Source organism: Diplotaxodon limnothrissa, linkage group LG3 (assembly GCF_057381915.1).
Source record: "Diplotaxodon limnothrissa isolate DT_005_m linkage group LG3, D_limnothrissa_male_GT1.1, whole genome shotgun sequence".
Lineage (NCBI taxonomy): Eukaryota > Metazoa > Chordata > Actinopteri > Cichliformes > Cichlidae > Diplotaxodon > Diplotaxodon limnothrissa.
The window spans coordinates 33,628,383-33,654,559 of NC_140598.1; the positions used below are offsets into that span (position 1 = coordinate 33,628,383).

The 26,177-nt window shown below is 37.3% G+C and overlaps 1 protein-coding gene across 1 annotated transcript; it reads right to left on the reverse strand.

Moving 5' to 3' along the window:
- Positions 1-2,672: 2,672 nt before the first annotated feature.
- Positions 2,673-25,299, reverse strand: LOC146635471 (uncharacterized). Its single transcript, XM_085350127.1, has 4 exons — positions 24,443-25,299; positions 3,576-3,625; positions 3,079-3,329; positions 2,673-2,717 (listed from the first exon to the last, which is right to left on the reverse strand). Exons 1-4 carry the CDS (start codon positions 25,297-25,299, stop codon positions 2,673-2,675), a joined length of 1,203 nt encoding a protein of 400 aa, XP_085206253.1.
- Positions 25,300-26,177: the final 878 nt, after the last annotated feature.

Sequence of the window (26,177 nt, forward strand, 5' to 3'; positions counted from 1 at the left end):
CGTTTTTGACTACTTTTGATTTTACCTCTATATTTCACCTTTAAAATATGTTTTTCTTGCCTTGTTTGGTATCATTATTTTCAGCACAACCTCAAATATCTGAAATTTGAGCTATTTTTTTCATTTTAGTATACTATATTAGCACAGTTGATCTAAATTCAGACAAAAAATTCAAAACCAGAGTAGGAAAAAGTTATATTTTTTACTGTAAAACCCACAAACATGCTTAATGAATCATTTTCATAACTTGAAATGCAAATAGAAATTGTACATTTCTAAAAATTATGCACAAGTTTTGCAAACAACAAAGTTATCAGGTACTATTTACCTGAAAATGCAGCCAAGGCCTCAGGCGTTTTTTCTATAACCATTTAAATCTATTTACAGAACAATCAGGTCTTCTGCATCAAATAAGAAGGCACACAAATTATTTGTGCCAGTCCAAAAAAATGTAGTTTGTGTTCAGTGTAAGACAGAGGAGAACACCACAGGCCTAAACCCTGCAGGTCTGACAGCAGGAGGTGCATCAGTCCAGTTTTCCATGTGGGACCAGCATTTACACTGGAATCTGCCTTTGACGGCTTTTTTAGAGCAAATATGAAATTCAGCAGTGTAACTGACACACAATACAAGACAATAACTACACAACACACTAACTTTAGCCTCCAAACACACTAAACGTCACTAATGTCTCACATATGAAAACTCGCTCTCTCTCTTTCTTTCGCTCGCCCGCTTTCCGTCATGGGTGTCACTCCTAAAAACTTCCCCTTCTCCCTAAACAACCAAATGTCACATGTTGCCTTATCATTTTTTTGATTGGCTGACATGGTAAACTCTAACACCAATAGGGAAGGGGTGTTTTTTCTTTTTCTTATTTCACTCGCAAGCGGAGAGTGTTTGCTAGCGATGTCTGTAGAAAACGCAGTTTTTACCGTTCTTCCCGCTGTAAACGCCACTGTTTTGTTCAGAAAAAAACATCGTGTGTATTTTTATCATAACTCTGGTTTCACATGGCCCATCGACACAATTCAAAAACTGGTATATAGTTTGAAGTCTGCACTTTCGACCAAAGTTGAAATGGAGACTCGCTGCATCTTGTAGCTGTGTCGTCTTAAATTGGTCATGTGATTTTGACGTGCCGTCAGTTAACCCCAGAAGGTTAACTGGATACTTTAAAGGGCTTCAGGGTTAAACGTTTGCGTTTATCAGGACTGTAAACCTATCTTAACAAATACAGCCATAAAAAAAGCTCCAAACAACCTAAGACAAACTGTCTTAATATCACCCTAACTTAACAACGCACTGATTTATATATGAACTAAAACGGTGTGAAGTATAAGCATAACTAGGACATAGTAGTGATGTGACGGTCGCGAACGAAATGGCTCTTGGAGCCGACTCTTTAAAGTGAATGACGCGAGTCGGCTCTGTGTGTTTTTTTTTCCCATTCTCTCACCCTCTCTCTCGCACGTTTTTTCCGCTTCACTCCGCACGCGAGCGTTGTCCTTTGCGGTAGTTCAGGAACAGAGCGAAAGAGAGGGAAAGAGAAGGGAAACAGAGGGAAAGAGAGAGAGAAAGAGAGCCAGGGACAACAACGTCACATTAGAAAGGTAAGTATTAAATATTTTTCTATTGATTTATAAAGACATTCAAATCAAGCCATTCATTTATTAAGTCACCATCAGTGATGATCCTAAACTTAGCCCTAAACTGTAAAGTTATGTTTTTGAGCCAAGCACAACGTCCTTGGTTTTAAATGATGATGCTATTCACCGCCGCTTAACAGGCATTAACCCTCTCAGGCTCAAATTAAGTTTTAGTTGCTAATGCACAACCACGTCCTGCAGTGGTACTTCTGAGTAAAAAAAACTCATAAAATATGTATGTGGGGTAATCAGGTTGTTAGTTTTTAACTGTTGCAATTCGGCAACGCCTGCCTCGAGAGGGTTAAAATGCTAAAGGTAGGCTTCTACAAAGGACGGCGTAATGTTTTTCTCTGACTGAAACTCATTAGATTTCAGTCGGAAATTAGCACAATGCATGTAGGTCCTCTTTAATAATCAAATGATGTTAATCCTTCAAAAGACCTTTTTTTCCCCAGAATAACCAGGTTGTCCTTCTTAACTTGAAACAGCTCAGTGAACAACTATTAATTTTACCACCAGTTAAACTGTACTGACTAATGTTTCTGGTTTATTGGTTTTCTAAGTAAAGTACTTTCAGCCATGCAGCACAAAGTAAGTGCTCCATTGTCCAGGTACTATTGTTATGAGTAACCATAACAAGAACTAAGTTATTCCTCCTTATCTGTCAACCTTTCAATTTAGGAGGTGCCACAATGGCGTATCTGCCACCATGTCTTCTAAATACACTAAATAACCAGTTTTTTCTGAAGTCATTTAACTGGGCAGTCAATTAATGCGTAGTTACATGCGTTTGCTGCCTTCACTTATTTCAGCAACACAAGCGTTTCCTTTCCCTTTTAAGGTAAAGCATAAATAACACCAAAGAGCTGGGCAGGTTAAAAAAGACTACACTCTTTTCCACCATACACTTGATAGAGTTACTCAGGAGAGGTGACTCGCTCAGTGCTTTGGTAACAAGGAGTCCAACAAACCACAACCACGCAGTGCAGGTTATAGCTATGATGGTGAAGAAAGCTCTCAGCTTTAATCGGTCAACACGCTGGTTTTCCCCACCTTCTTTTCCAGGTCCTGGGTGAATCAGAACACACAGAACAGAGAGGCTACAGAAAAATGTGATCATGATCACTAGAGCCAAAACAAAGAATAATGGGACAAGCCTGTTAGAGGTTAAAGTTCGATGCACTCCTATCAGTCCAAAGCAAAACAGCCAAACACAACCAACACTGATATTTCTGATCCTGACCCCATGGACATTTTTAAGATGTAAGTAGGAGATGGGGTGAACAACAGCCAGGTAGCACTCTAAACAGCTCAGGATATGAAAACCCATCTCTGCATACAAACCAGTGTGGGAAGCAATGGATCCTACTGTAAACATAGCTGAGTGATTATTGTATTTTCCACCAAAGGTACAGAAGCATCCAGCTACCCAGATCAGCTCTGTAGCAGCCATGTTGTAGGCGAAGATGTCAGAGTGGCTTGCTGTTTGAAAGGAATGCTGCTGCCGCCATTGCTGGTAACCCAGGTAGAGGACAAGTGTGGAGACAGGGAGGAGAAAGATGGCTCTCATTGCACTGATGGCAGTGAACATGTTTGAGCTAGCTGTATGGTTGAAGCAGTCGTACTCCAGAAAAAAGTTGAAGGTGGAGTTCACTGACATGTTGTCTGTGTTCTTTAGGTCTTAGGACCAAAACGCAAAATTTAAGAGATAAATACTATAGGCAGGGAGGATTATTGTTATGTCTTATCAGTCAAAACTAGTTGTTGTTGGTTTTATTTTTAAGGGCGGCACGGTGGTGCAGTGGTTAGCACTGCTGCCTCACAGCAATCTGGTTGGGCTTTTCTGTGTGGAGTTTGCATGTTCTCCTCATGTTCTCTCCGGGTACTCTGACTTTCTCCCACAGTCCAAAGACATGCATGGTATACCCTGCCTCTCGCCCTCTGATAGCTGGAACAGGCTCCAGCCCCCTGTGACCCTGATAAGGAAGAGAATGGATGGATGGTTTAATTTAATATGCCTACATTTAAGGTAGGATGAGGAAAAACAATGAGGAAACCTATTAAGGATGTAAAAAGATTGACCTTTGTGCTTCTGAAAAGCAATGCAGTCATGAACATCACCTCAACATGCAAACTTTCTAATGCTCTATGGGAACAGACTGTCTTGCTCTGTGGCTTCAGAAATAATTTTGCCGTTAACTTTGTTGTCTCAGTTTCTACTTTCTAGTCCTTTTGAACCCTGTATGGATTTAAGACATGCTTAATAATTTATAAATAATTTTCATGTTACATTTCATGTTACATTGCAAATATTTTGTTTTATTTTTTATTGTAAACATGCACCCATATTAAGTATTATGGTATCGTGTCTTAAATTAAATTTGATTTGTAATCACCATAATATACGATGACCCTAACTCCTCTTGTTAGAGTTTTTCTTCTCTTCTCCTTATTAATTCTTATTAAGATTCACCTGAAATGTCATGAAATGTACTTATAATGAGGGCGAGAAGCTACAACAACACCAGACAAAGAAAGAGAAAGACCCAGGAGACCCCATGAGTGCAGAAGCCCTTGGGCCACACATCCTGATCACAATTACTTGCCCACCCCAGCAGAAAAAGGACAGAGGCCCTAGATAGAAGGAACCCTAGTGTTAATGTAAGTGACTCAAAGGTGGAGTACAGCAGGGAAGACAGAAGGAACTGCAGGCGCAGGCAGGACAGGAAAATTAACCCAACAAGAGGCTGGCATTAAAGGCAGGGCCAGTCTAGGCAAACAGGAAGGGAGACGTCTGAAAGTTTTGGCAGAAAAGCTAACAATGAGGTGTTTGGCAGCCCAGAAACAGACAAGGGGACACCAGATGTGTCCTTGTATCACATGTATCACCAACAGACCCATGCTTGAGAACAACATCAACCCTGGTATGGCATGTGTGTTTCCCCAGCTCTTGTAGAATCATAACATAATAGTCTGAAGTCACAATACTGTGAATTGTAGCATCCATAAAGCCCTCAAGTTTGATTAATGATTATTTATGATTTCATTCATCATTCATAATGTTTTTTTGTTAAGTCTAAAGAGTAATTGTTTTGCAGCCCTGTTAGTCACAGCATTAAAATTTCATTTGTAGATAATAGAAAGCAATATTTCAGGGTTAATTATTACTCAGATTGACCTACTATGACTTTGATTACTTAAACTATAAATTTATTAGTAGGACCCCTCTTCTTTTCACACCCCAAAAACAAAACTACAGTATACATGCAAAAAGGTAAGATGTATGTAGTATATACATGATAGAGGCAGGTGCTTACATGTATTTTAATAAACATATGTAACATTACCACTGTACTGGAATGATGGTGTAATGAAATCAGTCATTTAAATAGTTAAATGACAGCATATAATGAATGAAAAAGACTGACCTTGTCTGTAGTGCCCCTCGGGAGTGCCCTCTTGCCCTTTAGTCAGTCACTCCAAATGCGCACTGATGCTTGAGCATGTGTTGATTATGCTCACAGTCACAGGACTGCATAATATTTTTGCATGAAGCAACAGAGTGATTTATGACCTCATTATTCTACATCTAATAAAAACTATTTTCTATTTAACTATTTTTAAATCAGTGCTTTACTTATGCACCAAAACAGCCATGAGTATGTGTGTGTAATTAGTTTATAGCTATTGTTCACTTTATGACAACAGAAAGAAAATATGCCCCAAGTGTCAACAATCATAAAAAGTACAGTTACTTACTGCCTCAGCATATAGTATTAATATCCTGAGCATCATGAACATGTTTCCGTACAGGTAACAGGACTGAAATAACTTATAAGTAAAATTAGGTATTTATACAGTATCTGTAACATTTCGAAAGAACACAGAACACAGCAGAATCTCTACATCTCCTTTAATTAAAGCATCATTGCAATGAAATATTATTGTAGCTCATAGAGCAGTAACATTCATTTTACAAGTGTTCATTTTACAAGTGACTCACAAGTGTAGACTTGAGCAACAATGGTGGTATATATATTTACATGTCTTTCCTTTTAAAAATGCTAACAAAAATGGCAATCTTGCTGGCTAATATCACTACCAAAAACGTATCTGAAGTCACAGTCTCAATACAATTTTGTCCTAATGTCGATTTTATGCTGATAGCTGATGGGTTGTTTATTTACTCCATTTGTAAACTACTGTTAGCTAAAGTTGCTCACTGTAGATGTAGAAACAAATAAATCAAATAAAAATGATATAGATAAATAAGATAAATAAATAAAAAAGTTTAAAATACGGGACCTTGATATAGAAGTAAATCAAATAGCTTCTCTTTGTAGGTATATCAATAATAATAATAATAATAATAATAATAATAATAATAATAATAATAATAATAATAATACTACTACTACTACTACTACTACTACTACTACTACTACTAATAATAATAGTAATAATATCATAAAGACCACCATCCATCAAGAGCATTTTATTTCTTTTTCACTCACATTCTCTTTTGGGTTTTTCAACTTTCCAACGCTCTAAACAACTGAGAAAGTACCAGTTAGATGGGAATGACTTGTTTGTTGCATTTAAGATAAATTAGCCATCAGGTCTACCACCATGCACCATGTTAGTTGCTACTACTGTAAGTACTCATATATACAGTAAATGCCATCCTTTTATCTAAACTTGAGGATATAATGCATAGTTACACAGAAAAGCTGCAGCAGTCATGGCCTTTCATTATCTGGGAAGGTTCTCAGTTATCCAGGTCTCAGTCTCAGGAAAGAAAAGCATCTGGGCTTATTTAAGTTGGCCTTTCATTCTTAAATCAAAATGGTACTCTGTACTAAAATATCTATACAACAGATGACTAATTTTACACAAACAATAATGACCAAAAACTTTATGAATGTCACAGATTTTGTCTTTCCTACTATGATAACTCTGTTTTTATTTAAATTAGTTTGATTTTCATTTTTCTAGTCAGTAGAGAAAAACAATGATAAACTCGAAATGATCACCCAAAAATGTAAGAAAAGCAGAACTTTTCACATCTGTTTAATTCAATCACGAGGATATGAGAATACGTAATGATTTTGCAATCATTATCATTATTATTGTTATTATTATTATTACTTATTGATTTACTTTATTTCTATATCAGTAGCTCTACATAAACCCACCAATTCATTACATTTAACAGGATTCAGGTAACCCATAAATAACAACAGGTGTTCATTTTAATACAGCAATACACATAGTTCACAGAGCATTGTCTCCAATACCTGATTCACAACCTGAGCTGTCATTGTTATTAGCAAGGTGAGAAATACATTCAATCACTTTTAGTAGTGAATAATAAGTATACAAATTAAGACTTGAATCACAATGTATGTTAATTTGGTATCTTTGAATGGAAGAATGACATATTTAGTATACAACAAAGTGTGGATATGGCTGTTGGGAGTGCCAGTTTAACAATCATTACCAGTTTAAGGAACAGGACCAGTTGAAACAACGTTGTGAAGACATATCTGAACTGCGAGGACAGTTTGATTGAGCCTAACTACTGTAAATGCTTGATTGTTACAATGTTAAGGTGAGAAATAAGCGAACTGATAAACATCTAAAACAGTGGTTCTTAACCTGGGTTCGATCGAACCCTAGGGGTTCGGTGAGTCGGTCTCAGGGGTTCGGCAGAGCCTCCACCGTGACATGCACGGCTCATTTTGTGCACCAGTAAAAAACATATGCATGTCTTGAATTTGAAAAAAATCGTATTTTATTTTTCACTAAAGAGGGGTTCAGTGAATGCGCATATGAAACTGGTGGGGTTCGGTACCTCCAAAAAGGTTAAGAACCACTGATCTAAAACTATGCTGTCAAATGCACAATATGCAACCGCAAATGGCTCTACTATCCTAGATGTTCTACAGAAACCTCACTCTGACTAAACAACACATGGATATTTATTAAACAAAGGTGCTGTATATAATATAAGATCAGTTACTACACAAACACCTTAGAAAAGGTCTCTGCAGTTTAAAACTTTCATTGTTGCATGTTTGTTTTTTTTCCAGATATTTTTTTTTCATTCTTAATATTCTTCTAGCTGACTAAATGTTAAGTTTTATGTGATTCCATTCATGACTGTTTACACTTTTTTTGTCAACAGTTTCTTAATGCTGTTGAAGTTAAGCGAGTGCCTCCTTTCCAAAATAGTTTTAATGGACACCATTTGTGTCTTCTATATTTTTTCTTTGTTTTATGCTAATGTCAATATTAACCTAAGCTGCCATCCCAGTTATTTTTTGCAATTTATGTTGCTCAAATAATTAGCTTGAAATGATAGAAGGGTAAGTGTTGAACTGCTAGAGATTAAAAAAGGTTACCTACACCCGTAAAAATAATGTACATTTCAGAATTATACAAAAATCCTTTAAGGGAACACAAAATTGGTTAATAGTTTAAAGCTTTTCTGCAGGAAGTTGTTCAAGCCTTGAAAGCTGGTGCTACTAATTCCTGGTGTTCCAATTTTTCAAGATTACTTCTGTCTGTATAAAAGAAGTGCTGAAACACACTGTGGTATCATACCTTCGGAATATGAAGAGGTGTGGCAGACTAAAGCCACAGCTGAATCAGAGGACATTTTCTGAAAGTTAACAGCTTGTTTTGTCCTAATAACGGTAAAGCAGCTTCAAGCTCAAAGTAATAGTGGTCATAGTAAGCAGATCTCAGTTTCAACTTTGAAGAGAAGACTTCGAGCTGTTTGACAGGATGAGATGCAGCAAGAAAGCCATTGCTAAGATGTTAGAATAAGACAAAGAGGCTTGCCTGAGGTATGAAACACCACCAGACTGAAAGAAGGTATTACAGATTGATGAATCAAAAATTGAAATCTTCGGTTCATTACACAGGGTTTTTGTGACGGTATCACAGTGTTTGGCAGCTGATATATTCAAACCCAATCCTTCTTTTCACTTATTGTTAAAACAGACCCATGAAAGTTTTCTTTCCTTGTATAGATACAGCAGAGGTAACACCAAACAGCTGGGGACGTTAAACCAAGCTGTACTCACTAACAGTACATACTTGACATTAATGCTCAATAAAGGTGACATGCTAATGGCAATGGAAATAAGATGCCCAGCAAACCACAACCACACAGCACAGGTTATACTTGCAATTGTATAGAAAGCTCTCTGTTTTATTTGGTGAACTTGGTCTTTTTGGTTGCCTCCTTCCCCTGGCCCTGGGCGAATCAAAGCACAGAGAACAGAGACACTGCAGAAAGATAGAGTTATTACAGAGAGAACCAAAAGGCAGAGCTCTTGGATGTAGTTGTTGTTAGGGGTTAATAGAGCATCAGCACCTATCAGTCCAAAGCACAGAAGCCAAACGCAACCAATGGTGATGTTTCTGATCCTGACACCACGGGGAGTTCTTAAACCCATGTAGATAATGGGGTGGACAACAGCCAAGTAGTGCTCTACACAGGTCAGGACATGAAAAAGAATCTCTCCAAAATAAGGAATCAAACTAGCTATTGATCCGACAGCTACGATCACGGATTGATTAGTGCATGTGCCACCAAAGCTAAGGAAGACTCCCATGACAAAGATGAGCTCCATGGCAGCCATGTGATAGGTGAAAATGTCAGCGTGGCTAGCTGTTCTAAATGAACGCTGCTGCTTCCATTGTTGGTGACCCAGATAAAGGACGAAGGCACAGAGAGGTAGAAGGAGGATGATTCTCAATGCAGTGATGGTAGTGAACATTATGCTGCCAGCTGTGTAGTAGATGTAGTCCTGAAGATAGTTTGATGTAGCATTAACTGACATTTCTGTTGTAAATCGCATAGGTCTGAGGAGAAAATTAAATTTAAAGAATGAGTAGAATATGAGGAGGGAAAAGTTAAAAAGAAGGACAGACAGTTAAGCAACTGTGATGTAAAACAATTGGTTTTCATACCTGTGTCAAGTGGGTGCAACTAGTAACACGCATTACTCCCCACTGTGAAAAGTGGCATTTTCTGTACTAAGCAGTAATACAAAATGGCATCAGCAGCATGCCAGTGGTGGTAGTGACAATCGTTGCTAACCTGGGCCTTGACTGATTTGGCATGAAGATCATATGATTCATCAACAGCTAAATGCCTTTTATGCCAGCATAAAGTGATCACAAACAGCATTCTGTCATAAAGCGTCTGGTGTTTGTGTTCACAGTTAGCTATTATTTCTGAAAGCAGGCTGAACTCTGTTTATTTGTGATTACAGTGGAATATGTATGGGGAAGGTATTACATGGTCCTCAGCCACAACACACATATGATTTTATAAAATATGATGAACTACTATAGATTAATAAAATGTGAATCAGTATAACACTGATGAATGTTTTTCCATAGAATATTCACTTTTCTTCTAAATATTTTTTGTACAACTTGCCAGTAATATAAATTTTGTATAGTGAAGGGTTTTTTCATCTATTTTGTTGCTACTTTTACTAAAGAAAAGATTCTGAAGGGGAGCAGAAAAGTTTAGATATTTAGCTGGCAAAAGCAGTGTTTTTTTTGTTTTTTTTTTGCCTGTCCCATTTGGCTCTTTTGCCATCAGAATTATTGTCTAAAGGCAAAGAAAGATGCCCAACGGATTTACTTTACCAAATTGACCATCCCACCAAAAGCAGTGTTACCGGCATGACTCAGATGGAATCTTTATTTTTAGTTTATATAAATTGTCAATGATTTAACTGGTTATCATTGTTATTTTTAATGACATGCCCACATACGTCATTTATGCAAATAATATATTCACCCAAATGAAACACAAAATTGAAAAATTCCGAAATTGGAAAATTCCAGTTTCAAATTACTCATAAATGCAATAAGAACAGTAACACAGTCAATTAAATTATTACTATGCTGTGCTATTACTGAATAGTTCTGCCTCACTTGGTCTCACTAGATATTTTCTTTGTTTCTGTTTACAGCTCTTTCAAAATAGTATTTAAAGTGATGCAGCATGATGCATACCCACTTTAATTATCAACGTATTGATTGGTCATTATTTTTCAATAACATTGTGTAGCAGTTTGCATTAATAAAAAAGTAAGCTCAAGGCTTCTAATATTGTTGATTTAAATCTATTTCAAAATGATGAAGCTTCTTTCATCTTCTCTCGGGTCACCACAGCAGGTATCAGGTGGCAGAGAGCAGTATGCTTGGTTTTATGCCACATCTCCTTTGTGATGCAATCCCAAAGGGCTTTTGCCTCACTTCCCAGGATCTGGCTGGGGACCTTCAACTTGTTGGGCAAACTTCACCAATACACTATGGAGCCACTTGCTACTCAGAGTGATGAGTAAGCTAACTGAGACAAATACTAAATTAAAATGTTTAAAAATATGTGTAGAAAATCCCAAATATTTCCTGAAGACTGTCTGCAGTCTTTTTCATTAAATACCAATATTTTAAGAAATAAAGAGACACTTGATTATCTGTGGAAAGAGAATTTAAAAATGTTATGTCAGAGAACACTCACCTTATTCGCAGTGTTATGCTTGTCTTTAATGACCTCTTCAACCTCACTGACTGATATGCACTGATGCCTGTTGATGACGCTCACTGTTACAGCAGCAGAAATATGTGGGCTTTTCGTATTATGCAAAAGGACATTCTGGGGCTCCATTACTCAGAATTACAGTGGTCAGATTCTCTATTCCAAGTATTTTTTTACCACACGTGTCAGATTATTTTATGCAAAGTCTTGCTGCAGCTGTTTCTAATGACTAAAGAAACAGCAAAAATCTAATGTTTTGCTAACCGACCTCGTGTAAGTTATGTCTACCAAAGTTATTTTGATCTTTTAAAATGTATTCATTTATTTTTTATACTGTGTAATCTTACTTTAAATAGAAATAATAATATAAAGCATTACAAAATACATTAGCAGAAATATTCAGTTTGCAAATGTCATGTTTATATTCCTGATCTAATATAAATGCATTTTGTTAGATCAAGCATTGGGGATTGGAACTCATTTCCAGGCCACTGTTTGAATCTGCTAATCCATTAAATGACAGTATTCAAATAACCTCTCAGTGAAAACAGATGTGCATTGAAATGACAAGTCATTTTCTTGATTTATTACTTTAATGCACAGGACCCTAAATAATCAAATGATTCCACAGCTTTTAGCAGATGACTTGATGTTACTGGTGATGGGGTCCATATAGGGATTGACCTCCTAAAGAAACTTTAGGGCTGAGCACTAGAGCCTCAGTTTTACCAGAATTAGACTGAGGATATTTGAATGCATCCATTTGGTAATGGCAGACATGCATTCCCTGAGGCAACGGAGGCTGTTGAGACTGTTGAGGTTGTGAGGGGTGCAAATGAGACGGATTTGAATTCTGAAGTATGTGTTGCATAAGTGTGAAGATTATTTGAGATTCAAGGCATTAATTTATAATAGAGAGAGGCCAGGGGAGATGACAGGCAGAACTTCTTTAATGAATTTAGGAAGGATACTCTCTGTTCGACAGGAAGAAATGTGCATCTATCAGACAATATAAATATCTGTTGAGGCAATAGACCCTGTGCACGAGAAAATGCTAACTTCCTGGTATGAGACCGGATGTAGGGTACATTGTACATTTCCTGTAGCTTTACTTTGCGGTCAATCGCTACTGCGAAGATATACTCCAAAATCATGTCCAAAACTCGAAAACGGAAAGATCGCGTTAAGTTACAAAGAGCAGAAGGTGGGAACACTCACCACTGTTGTGTCATAAAAAATCTAATGATCAATTTTGACGTTTAAGGAGTTTAGATCAATGACTTGTTTACATTACTCAGCACAAGCAGAACTGCATTACTGCAGCAGAAGACACATCGTCCACATTCAGAAGCACATCTCTGTATAGTGACTGGTCTTATGAATTAAACAGGCAAATGTTCAGCATTCAAACTACAGGTGAAGAATAGTCAAACCAGATGTTTTCCCATTATGTCGATATCAGCTAGTCTGAAAAAAAGCCACTCAAAAATGAATGATTACTGGTAAGGGTTTCTATATATTAGTATTTACGAAGGGTATGTTGTGACTTACCTTCAAAATTACAGCGGTCCCTCGCTATAACGCGGTTCACCTTTCACCTCGCTGTTTCGCGGATTTTTTAGTGCAAGTTTGCATGCTTTTTTTTTTTTTACATCACATTGTGTCCTGCGTCCTGATCGCTGCAGACGATCTCCTCCGTGAAACGTTTTGCAACGTCAAAAAATAAAATTGGCTACTTGATTTCACCTATCGCTGGTTATTTTTAGAACATAACACCCGCAATAAACGAGCGACAGCTGTTTACAGAGACTGAGAATTATAACATTTGAATCCCTTTTCTCTTTTGCTCTGAGACGCGGGGGAAAAATATTGACAAGTCGATGGACATCATTTACAGATATATTGGGTAAACGCCCGAGACATATATAGAAATGTAAATCGCCGCTTGATTCATTCATTTGCTTAACTTGTTTTGGACCGTAAACCAGGCGCGAATAGGACACTGGAAACAAAGCTCCCCACAGGAGTTTCCGCACCGGAAGTAGCATATGCTAACGTGCACATAGTCTATTAGTCTACATTCAGAGGGTTACAGACATGAACTGTGAACTGATACTGTTGATCTTGCCAGTAAATACATCCTAAAGTGTTATGCAGAGGTTTAAGAAGTCTGCTCACGCTATCAAACAGAAATTGTGTATTATAATTATTCAAACTAACAAAATACGATTTTCCCACATTTTTCATGAGTTGCTTACTTGTGATTATGATCTAATATCACAAAACAAATTATGTGTCATGATGTGGTTGTGTAATACAGCCAAGAAATGACAGAAAATGCAGTCTCACTGAGACAGCACTTAAACTCAAAAACACAGCTTTAATTGCTCTGGGGTAAAAAGTGATACCAACACTAAACTGGGGAATCTAAACACAACGGGCAAGAATAGAATAGAATAGAATTCAACTTTATTGATTGTCATTGCACATGTCACAAGTCCAAGGCAACGAAATGCAGTTTGCATCCATCCAGAAGTGCTTTAGCCATGATATAGATATTTTACAATATAGATCAGCAATAATATAGGTATATAAATATATTACAGAAATTGGTCTGTTATAGGTATGAGGGTACAAAAATGGGTCTATTATGGGTATGTTACAATGTACACGGTATGAAGGTATGTTATGAATATGCTACAACTATAAGTATGTACAGGCTGTAGTGGGTATACAAGCTATGTACAGAATATAAATATAAAGCTATACAGAAATATGTAAGTTATAAACAGTTATAGAATTATAATTATCGTATTGTATTGTACCCTGTACAGAACAGGGAGAGACACACAGCCATGAGGGAGATGCTGACATAAATACACAGAAGGATAGTGAGAGACACGAGGACACACAGGGAACACAGCTGACACGAATTAACCCTTTACAGCCGATCGGAGCGGACACGCTCTGTTTTGCGTAACTATTTTTAAATCCCGGTAGCTCTGCAACCACGTAAGCTAGCGCAAAAAATTTTTTTGCATATGAAACCGGAGGAGTTGTACTTACATCTTATGCCATCAGCTTGTTCTAGGTCACAGTTTCCTTCCACATAAAGCTTTGCAAAAACTGCATAAAAAGCGCTTGCAGGAACAAAAACATAATATTCCAGAAACACGCTTTGCCGATCCGATCATCTGTTCATAACACTTCCTACGTTGGAATAGACGTCAGCGCGAACTTTTGCATTTCCGCCATTACCTGCCCGAAACCGGAAGTGACGTCATTTTCGCGGAAATGTAGTCTTTTTTATGATCAGGGCCTCAGGGCATATACTGGTCTTTATAAAAGTTATCTTTGACTTTATGCCTTTCTGTGTCGTTTCTGGGATGCTTAGGACTCATATTGCACTGCTGGAAATAGTTTATTTTGATGCATATGCTGTTTTTTTGCAAATTTGCAGTATAATATTTATTTTCGTTTTTCCTGCAGTGTATAAAAATTGGTGCATTTCAAAAATAAAACTATGAAGACACTCAAAATAAATTTCCTGTGGTGGGAAACTATTTTGTGCAACTTTTTTGTATTTACAGTTTTGAGGGATAAGCCTCTTAAATTTCTCTATCTACAAATATATGTTAAAAAAGCAAAAACGATTTTCAATTTTTTTTGTAGTTTATTGCACTTTTTTGCAATTTATGTAATTACTATGCACTTAATGAATACATATTATTCACATCTGGGCTATAATGGTTGTATTGATGTATAGCAACTTGAAATGCTCCCAAAAATGGCTCCACAGCATGTAAAAATATAATACAAGCTCTGGCGGACTTGGTTCTATGGTAGGTCTTAAAGGGTTAACATGACACAAACAGAGGAAGCAAAACAAGACACGCTGAACATGGAAACATGAGGCCTTCACAATAAAACAGGAAACAGAGGAACGTGACACAGGGGCAGAGGAAAGGCAGAGAGAGGGAACATAAGAGAGAGAGAAGACATTATGGTCTGGGGAAACATAGATAAATATGATAGAAAACAACACAAGGGGAAACACAGGGCAAGAACTCACACAAACACATAACACAGACAGAGAGAGTCAGAGGGGAAAGACACAAGTGAGAATCTAATAATAAAAAGCTAAACAGAGCAACCTACATGCTATATAGAATAAACTTAAGACTAACCAAATGAAATTAACCATAAAATGACAAAAACACAAGAAAACTCAAAACACTGGGTCCAACAACTCAGGACCATGACAGCAGGCTCCACCTGATACTGCACAATAAAAAAAAATACTATTTTCACTCACGCACATTTGTTATTTATGAGTAAAAATCAAATCAATAAGTGATTAAACTTTAAGAAATATCTAACGGCATGATTCAACCACAGATAAATAAGAACTTAAATATCCACCTTTTTGGTAGCATTGTTTCTTCTTGTCCTCAATCAGAGTCTCCAACTCACTAACTGCTATTCTCATGTGCATTGATGCCACTGCCTGTGTTGATGATTCAAATACATCACACAGCAGCACTGTCTGCTTTTTGCGTGAAAACGTCATTTTGCTTGAATCATTGTGAATCTTAGAAGCACATTATACTTCAGCTGGGCCTGTATACAGGTCAAAAATAAATATTTGCAAATATAGTACAACATTTGATTGCAAAAACAATTTAGATACACATTAAGAGACTTTGAATACCATATTCAGATTTAATAGTCATTCAGGCTGGACTTCATCTGTTTGTGCTGTGTGTGTCTTTGTGTGCCATCTGTACTGCTGATGATATTCTAGCTGATCTTTGAAGTTATCATGAAGTCTTGAATTAAGGAATTAAACAGCATAGTTACATGATGTAGTTAAAACAAGGCATACACAGCCACATTTCATCTTAACCGCATCTTAACCAGCAGTTGGGCAGCTAAAGAAGGGCCCTGTAGCGCTGTATACTTGGGAAAAGAGAATCAGGCGGTTTAAAACTTAAATATCCACTTGAAATATCCAGACTTGAAAAAGTCTGGTTAAAACCATTGGTGTTTTTCTTATTTTTCATCATAATGTTCAAGACCAGATGTTCAGCGGTGTACATTACTTTCCTAAGACTCATTTTAATAAGCGCTAAACCAGTTGTGTATAAACTTTGTGACGTTTATAAATGCTATTTCACACACTGATATATTTATTAATTTACAATATGGTTCTGTATTCAACCTTCATTAGGTTGAATACTTGTCATGTACAATGCATGCACACAGGAAATGCATCAATATTTCAAACATTCAATCAAAGGGTTAAGATTCATTAATTACATCACACACGTGTACTAGTGGTCAACCAATAATGGTAGCAGCTTCCTCAGTGTGACAATGTTAATCTCAAATGAAACATATAAGTAACTTTGCAGAATAGCAGAATATTACATTATCAGCCCCACATTTACACAATTTACACAAATCAGAAACACAAAATACAAAGAATTTACTAATATATCTAACAGCTAAAATAAGTAAATGAACAGAGTGAATATAATTGCAGATGTTATGCATAGGTTTATACAGTCAGAACTAAATGGTGCTTTATGTGCTCAAGACAAAACTATAAATAAGAGGATCAGTAGAATTAATTGCATGTGTCAGGGTCAGACGGTGGGTGATAGCGAGTAGAGGAACCAAATGCACACAAATGCAAAACAGGATTCTTAACAAAAATCGAGCCATTCATTATGGCTGGTGGTAAACTAAAAAAACAATGGGACAAGGCGAACTGAGACAACACTAAATAATAATTAAATAGGGAAACAGAATTCAAGCAGAACTAAATGAAGCTTAAACTCTACAAACTAGAACACTGTGATACAAAAGGGCATGAAGCTCAAAATGCTGCGTCAAAAGACCCAGAACCATCACAGCAAGATAGTAATTAACAAAAAATCCATCCTATATAACAAATAATGACTTCAAAACCCGGCAGCACGGTGGCACGGTGGTTAGCACTGTTGCCGCACAGCAAGAAGGCCCTGAGTTCAATTCCATCATCAGGCCGGGGTCTTTCTGTGTGGAGTTTGCATGTTCTCCCCGTGTTTGTGTGGGTTCCCTCCGGGTACTCCGGCTTCCTCCCACCATCCAAAGACATGCAGCTTGTGGGGATAGGTTAATTGGATAATCCAAATTGTCACTAGCTGTGAATGTGCGAATGAATGTGAGTGCGAATGGTTGTCTGTCCCTGTGTGTTGGCCCTGCGACAGACTGGCGACCTGTCCAGGATGTACCCCGCCTCTCGCCCTATGACAGCTGGGATAGGCTCCAGCGCCCCCCGCAACCCTGAAAAGGATAAGCGGAAGCGAATGGATGGATGGATGGATGGACTTCAAAACCCAAGTCATATTGTCTTTGAGTCCCCTAAATTATAAAGGCTTTAATGTAAAAACCCTGAAATTCTCTTTTGCCTAAATAAAAAGTCATGCTTGCCACCTCATACATTTTGTATATTTGGAAAAACAAAGCAGGACACACTTAAATCAAGAAAAATGTTATTGGAATAGTAAGGGTTTGCTCATTGTTTAAAGAGCAACTTCAAAGTTTTCCTGCCCTGTGCAGATACAGCAGAGGTAAGACTGAACAGCTGGGCAGGTAAAACAAGTATGCACCACTGCACTTCTTACAGTGTCGCTCACCTGAGGGGACCAATAAACAGCATTGGAAACAAGGAGTCCAGCAAATGACAACCACACAGTGCTGGTTACAACTATGAAGGTTTGGAAAGCTCTCTGCTTTGATTGGTGAGACTGCATGTTTTCTCTCCCTCCTTCCCCTGTTTTCATAACAGATACTTTGCGAGCTTCTGTCAAATAGCAACATTTAATTAATGACCTTCATCAGGCAAATTTTCTTTTCAAATTATCCATCATTGCATCGGTCAGAGAGAGTGCACACAGTGCAGCTGGAGGGCACATCAGCTGTTCAAGCACTATGGAGAAGTTATGCAGCTAAACATTTAATTAGTTATATGTATCTCCCACACTTGCAGTGTAAATTGCAGCAATCTTACAACTAAAAAATATTGCACATTTATTTTATTCATTAGGTTACAATACAATAGCACTCCACAATTCGATCTGCATATTAAAGACACAATTTGAATGCAGCATTCAAATCTAATGGCAATTCAACCCAGACATGACGTCTTGTGTTTTTGTGCTGGAACTGCTTTAAATGGCTTTAGGGTTTGAGGTTATGTTTAGACACCACGAATTAACATACAATCAAATGGGACATATCAGACATACAAATGATGACACGCAAGGTCTATAGAAAGCATTGTGAAAGCCTTACTACTTACTAAAATGAATATAAGACAAACGAACCTATTAGTTCATATGAAATTAAAGAACTAAAATATAATTTCAAAATCTAAACTCTACAATGTAAAATGTAAAACTCTTAACTTTTTAATTATGCTCCATATTTATCCAACGACATGATGCACCTGCCAGTGACTGCTGGAGTACTGCTGCCTGGTAACCCAGGAATAAGACAAGAGAGGAAAGAGAGATAAAGTCATAACAGTGTCCATATAATGAACAAGGGATTCTGAGAAGTCACAAATACAGGCAGCATTTCAACAAGAAATTAACCTACAGAGCTATGAACCGCAGTTCTAAGGAGAAAAAGGACAAATGAAGAGTAAGTTTCTGTATGATAGAGAAGACAGCAACAAGACTGTCTCACAGCAAATGCCAGTAAGTTATATTTTACCCTGTGAAGGAATTAAGCAGCAAGATAATAATTTGTTTAGTTTCTACTGAAGTGCAAAATCAAAGTATTTCTTCTTCCTTGCGTGTTTCCCCACTGTCTTGCTTTGAACCAGCAACAGATAACTAAAGAAATAAATGAATACATAAATAGATTTTTTTCCTGTTTCCAATGTTATTCAAAGTGCAGAAAATTTTCATTGTTTGAAATTGCTGCTGTTAGTAAATCATCCACATGCTTCAAAATGTTTATTCTGAAAAGAGTTGAGTGACTTTTTATCTTTCACTATGAGGCTGTCCTGATTTAATGTAGTCTGGGATTTCAATACACGTTGACCATAACAAAAGAAGCATGTGAAAACTGTCTTTCTTCTTGTAGAAAAATCCAGTAATATGAGAAATTCAGTTCTGTTTAATTTATATTGCACCCAATAACAATAGTGACCAAGAAATCCTTCAGGATCTTCATTGTATGTTTCTCAAGCAGAAATTTCTTTCCCTGAGCTGCCAAAATTAGTTGACTTAATGAAAGCATACTCCTGGTCTCTCATTTTGTTCCATCTATGCCTGTCCTATCTTTCAGTCCCTTTGTGCTCACCATGCTTTACTTGTATTTGGTGAAATCCCTGGTTATTTTAAAAATGCTGTTATCTACCCACTGAAGAAAAAAAAAAGAAGATTTTAGAAAATGTTCCATATATATGGGCCCCGAGTTCACTCATTGGTATGAAAGTTTTCCTGTCCTTTGTAGATACAGTAGAAGTAATATCAAAGAGCTGGGCAGGTTGAACCAGTTTATGGTCATATCTATTACACACTTGACATCTTTACTCAAAAAGGTTGACTCATTCAGGGCAATGCCAATAAGATATGATATACAACACAACCATAGAACACCCAGTATAGCTGTGATGGTGTGAAAAGCTATCAACTTCAATTGGTCAGCCTTCTCCTTTTCCCTGCCACTTTCCCCGAGTCTTGGGCGAATCAGAACACAAAGAACAGAAAGGCTGCAAAAAGTTATGATTAATATTGCAAAAACCACACAGCATAAAATTAGGATAAATGTATTATTAGCTGATAAAACATTATATGCACCCATTAATCCAAAGCATTGTTTTGTGCTTAAACAACACAAAACAATGACTCCAACCTGCCTTGGAGCAAATACACTCAACAAAAATATAAACGCAACACCTTTGTTACTGCTCCCATTCCCCATGGGATGGACGTAGAGACCTAAAATTCATTCCAGATACACAATATAACCCTCCCAAACAGTGGTCACAAATCAGTCCAAATGTGTGGTAGTGGGCACATCTGCTATATTGAGATAATCCATCCCACCTCACAGGTGTGCCACATCAGGATGCTGATCTGACATCATGAGTAGTGCACAGGTGTACCTCAGACTGCCCACAACAAAAGGCCCCCTAGCTTCTGCTCCGTGGCTGCTGAATGAGCCCTCATCTGGGACTCTCCTTAGCTCTTACTGGGACAGTGGCGCGGCTGCCCCTCTGTGGGTTTTCCTTGGTCTCTTGTGTTCTGGGGGCCTCTGGATGTCTGGAGTTTTGATCTCCTCCATACCTGCTTCATACCATAGAGGACAGGGCTGTGGCTCCCCACACTCCCTAGCAGATCATTACATGGAGAAACCTTTGGAATGCAAGCATGCTGATCCACACAGGTATGCACACAGGTGTACACATGGGTATTCACAGACGTGGACTACAGCTTTCTTGGCTGCTGCCTCAAAGCACACTGTGCGCTGTCTATCTTGTGTGCTGCACAATATCGTTTATTATTTAGTAACTATTGATATCTACGGCTAGCTAGTTTATTGTGATGGTGCTTTTTTTTTCTTATTATGTTGCTCTTTGTTGTTTGCTGCCTCCTCTTTTTTTTTTCTCCATACAGGTGACCCAGGAGTTTTTTTTTTTTGTTTGTTTGTTTTTTTCTCTCTTCCCCCCCTTCTCATCGTCTTATCTCCCCTTTGGTTTTCTTTCTTTCTCTCCCTCTCTTTCTTTCGTTCTTTCCCCCTGTCCTATCCCACAGTCATGTCTGTCCCGTTTGTAGCAACTGAAAATAAAATAAATTCATAATTATAATAAAGGTCAATCAAATGGACCAATATGGCAAGGCCATGATGATCCACTTGGTAAAATAAATCCGCTTGGCATCTTTCTTGGCCTTAAGACAACAATTCTGATGGCTATAGATCCAAAAGGGACACAAAAAAAAAAAAAAAAAGTTAAAGTCGGTGTTCATTCAAATTAAGCAGTGTCATGCAGACAAAGAAACTCCTTGATACAGCATGCTTGTTAGGTGGACAAACAAACAAACTTGGCAGAAAAAAGTGTCACATTGAGCTGTGTGGCAGGCAGGGGTTGGACCCAAACGCAGGACTCTGAGACAGAGTATTAAACTTAAAGATGGCATTTTTTATTCACTGGCAGACAACGAACTTAGAAACACAAAACTAGTCCTGTCAAAATTAACGCGTTAACGCAGCTTAAACTGTCATCACGATTAACGAGATAAAAAAATGTAATGCTTTTAAGACATCTGGACTTCAGAATGCCTCAAAATCCTTGACATGTTTCTGTCAACCCATTTCGGGCAATTTGTTCATGTAAAATTACCTTTGCACATGCGCAACTGGGCAGTAGATTTGTGTTGTGATGGGCAGCTGAGCCAATAAACTCAATTTGGAAGATGATAAACTCACATTGGCCCTCTCAATGGGAAATTGGAAATTTTCTTTTCACTGAAGCATCTCCAGCTTAAAATATCACATTGACGCGAAGCATACGTTAGTCGGGGATGCTGCTAGCACTGTGGCTAATGCGTCATCCAGCATCGGGGACTCAGTAAGTCTACCTCGGACATATTGACTGACACAATTGCCAAGTGGATTGCAACAAATTGCAGACCTGTTAATATTGTTGAGAACATGTGCTTTACATAGCTTTGGTTCCTTGTCTCAAGGACTTGAAGTGCATCCCCAAGAGTGACAGAGAGAGAGAGTGGATAAATGTTTACAGAGTTTTTTTGTTAACACGAATGTTCAAGATGTTCAATAAACGTGATAAGTGTGTATATGTCCCCTTTTTTCTCAAGTTTGTTTGCTCATGCAAAATGAAATGTGGTTAATATAAATAAAAATGAATGATATTTAATTGTGATTAATCAAATTAATCCACAGTAACCCTGTGATGAATCTGATAAAAAGTTGTAATTGTTTGACAGCATTAATATATATTATACGTATTAAGTATTAGCATATTAAACATTTTTCTAAAAATTGCATTTCACAGGAGAGAACCTGTGCTAAAAGATTAAAGAAAGCTATTCAAATTCTCTTTGAATTTAAGCATGCATTCTTTGTGTTTGTTCTCCATTTACTTCATCATATTGCATAAATGTCAGTTACAAGCTTAAATATAAAGTTGAAAAGGTGTATTGATCAAGCAATTGCGAATAACTGCAATTAATTACAGAAAATTATAAAATTAATTATTTAATTATTTAATTTATTGACAGCACTACACTATACATGAGCACTCGAAACAAAAACAAAACTGAAAATAGGAAGGACGCTTCAAAATCACATGACCAATTTAAGACGACACAGCTACAAGATGCAGCGACCCAGAGTCTCCATTTCAACTTGGGTCAAACATGTGGACGTCAAACTACACAACCGTTTTAAAGTTGTGTTGATAGGCCTTGTAAAACCAGAGTTATGATAAAAAAAATACACGCTACGTTTTTTTCTGAATAAACAGTGGTCTTCTTCTTTCTACATACAGCGCTAGCAAACACTCTCCGCTTGCGAGTATAAAAAGAAAAAAACACCGCTTCCCTATTGGAGTTAAAGTTTACCATGTCAGCCAATCAAAAATTGATATGGCATCTTATGGCACTTGGTTGTTTAAGAAGCTGTTTCCACATGGAAAACTGGACTGATGCACCTCCTGTTGTCAGACCTGCAGGGTTTAGGCCCGTGGTGTTCTCCTCTGTCTTATACTGAACACAAACTAAGTTTTTGTAGTGGCACAAATCATTTGTGTGCCTCATTATTTGATGCAGCACACCTGATTGTTCTGTATATAGATTTAAATGGTTATATAAAAAACGCCTGAGGCCTTGGCTGCATTTTTTAGGTAAATACTATCATATAACATTTTTGTTTGCAAAACTTGTGTATAAGTTTTAGAAATGTACAATTTATATTTTCATTTTAGGTTATGAAAATGATTTGTTAGACATGTTTGTGGTTTTTACAGTAAAAAATATAACTTTTTTCTACTCTGATTTTAAGTTTTTTTTTCTGAAAGTCAATTGTGCTAATTCAGTATGTCAAAAATAACTCAAATTTCAGATATTTGAGGTTGTGCTGAAAATAATGATACCAAACAAGGCAAGATAAACGGTTTTTAAAGGTGAAATATAGAGGTAAAATTAAAAGTAGTCAAAAACCGCCAATTATAGCCTGGACCCCAGAGGGTTAATGACAATATTTAAAGTATATACTTAAACACACAAAAACACTGTGTCACAGACCCAGTGCCGTGACAAAAAGAACTGTGAAGGACTAAGTAGGGTACACCCTAGAAAGGTCATCGGACTGGCTGCATAGACACACTATATTTTTTTTCTTTTAATTACATCCAATTAAGTAACTTTTAACTCAATTAAGTAATTAAAGCAACAACACCCCCCCCCCCCCCCCCCCCCCCACCCCCCGAAACAACAAAAAGAAAATGGAAAGTTAACATAGTGGACAAAGATAAAACAGGCTGGACCTTTATAATATACTGCCCCAGTCATCTTTCATTCACACTGTTAATAGGGTGAATGGTAAAAAATGGCCTGTATTTGTATAGCTCTTTTCTAGTCCCTAAGGACCCCAAAGTGCTTTACACATCCAGTCATCCACCCATTCACACACTAGGGTAGAGGAAAATCACAAAACACAGTTTAGCAATATTTTGCATGGTGATATTGTATCAATACATGGACACCAAATATTCATATGTTATTAAATAAATGAAAACACTACATGAATGTTCATACAACATTAGGTATGCAAACCTGCATTAAAATGGCTCAGCAGGAAAATTATCGAACACTGGATACACTTCTCTTATCAAAGCTACCTTCTAACTCATTATCAAGCTAGAGCCATGTGATTAAAAATAGGACATCAACCTCCCTGCATCTAAAACAAAAATCTGAAGAAAAACAAAACTGCCTGTTGATGTTGCCAACAGTCAGAATGAGTCTTTGCCATTGGGCACAACTTGTGTTGACTTTTTGCCTATGCAGACAAAGATGTATGATTTTTGAGGACTTGTCACATTTCTTTTGTTGTATTGTGGTAAAGGGTTTTAATTTAATTGCCAACGTTACATATTTATATAAACCAGGTCTAAATCCAAGCCAAGCCTCATGTTTACCTGCATTTAAAAAAACAACATGAAAGTTTTCCTTCTCTTTGAAGAAAGAGGAGAGGTAACACCAAACTGCAGGGAATGTTGAAGATGCCTACAGTCATTTGCACCACACAAGTGGCAGATTCACTCAACAGGGGTGACAGAACACTAAAAATAAAAAGTGTTGAAAACCACAACAAGACCAGCCAAAGTACAACTGTAATGGTGTAAAAAGCTCTCATCTTTAATTGGTCAGCCTGCTCCCTTTGCTTGCCTTCTTCCCCTGGCCCTGGGCGAATCAGTACACAGAGAACAGAGAGGCTGCAGAAAGAAATGATTACTACTGAAAAACCCAAAATGCATGGTACAATGATGTTGCTGACATTTGGTCCATTATGATAGACGAGCACCAATCCAAAGCAGAACAGCCAAGCACAGCCAATGATGATGTTTCTGATCCTAACTCCACGAGCATTTCTTAGTCCTCGGTAGACGATGGGGTGAACAACAGCCAAGTATCTCTCCACACAGGTCAGGATATGGAAAAAAGAACTTCCGTAGAAAGGGGTGAAAGACACAAGTGATCCTATTTGTTGCACTTGATAGCAATTAGTGGATGAGCCATAAATAAATGCAATGAAGCCCAAGACCCCAGTCAGCTCCATAACAGCCATGTGGTAGGTGAAGATGTCAGAGTGGCTTGCTGTCTTAAAGGAGCACTGCTGCTTCCATCGTTGGTGACCCAGGTAGAGGACAAGGATGGAGAGAGGGATGAGAAGTGTGAACCTCAATGTAACACTGGCAATGTACATGTAAGGGGTTACTGTAGTGTACAGGTTGTTCAAAAGACCACTGGAGTTGGACGAGGAGTTAGTTGACATCTCTCGTGTATATAATGTTACCTTTAGAGCAAAAAACAAACAAACAAACATAAATAATGATTATAATGATAAAGAAGAAAATAAGTAAAAGGAAAGAGTGGATGGCTTATCTAACATAGAGTATGACCTTCAAAAGGTTACGCCTTTTTACCTTTTTGAATTATTCTTAATCAATAAATGTAAAAATGGAATAAAAACATACTGGAAACTAATGCTTGCTTCTTTGTCTGAATGTAACGAATTTCAAACTGGTGCAGTTTTATTTTACATATATATTTTTTTATAAAAAGAAAAGAAATGTTCTAAATGAAAACAATGTTCTGGCTTTAGGATTAAATTAGTGTTTAAGTCAGATAATATTTGGCTTCATTTAGTTCACATTTCAACTGAGTGTGAAGGTAAAATTATAAAATTTCTGTTAGATTTTACACTGAATGTCCCAGCTGCACCAAGTTCCACAAATTTAAACTTGTTTTGTATTTTTGCATTTCAAACCAAACCACCTAAGGTGACAACATATCACAACTATGACAATTAAAAACATACATACTTTTCATCAGTGGAAAAGCATACGCAGAATATGTCCTTTGTCATTCAAGGCACTAGTTAATTTTTCATTGTCATATGTAATCCTAACTTTAATTACCAAAAAAAGTGCTAACATTTATAGCCAAAATTTAAATAACAAATACAAATTCTAACATTCATAAACCATACGCACCTGGTTGATGGATTTGTTTTTAATTCGACGTCTCAAAACTCTTGTCTGTTGTTCACTGATGCTTCTGCTTGGATTGATACCCGTCATGTATCACACAGCAGGAGCGTGTGAGGATTTTGCATAATGTAAGAGGATTTTGTAGAACTCTATTACTGTA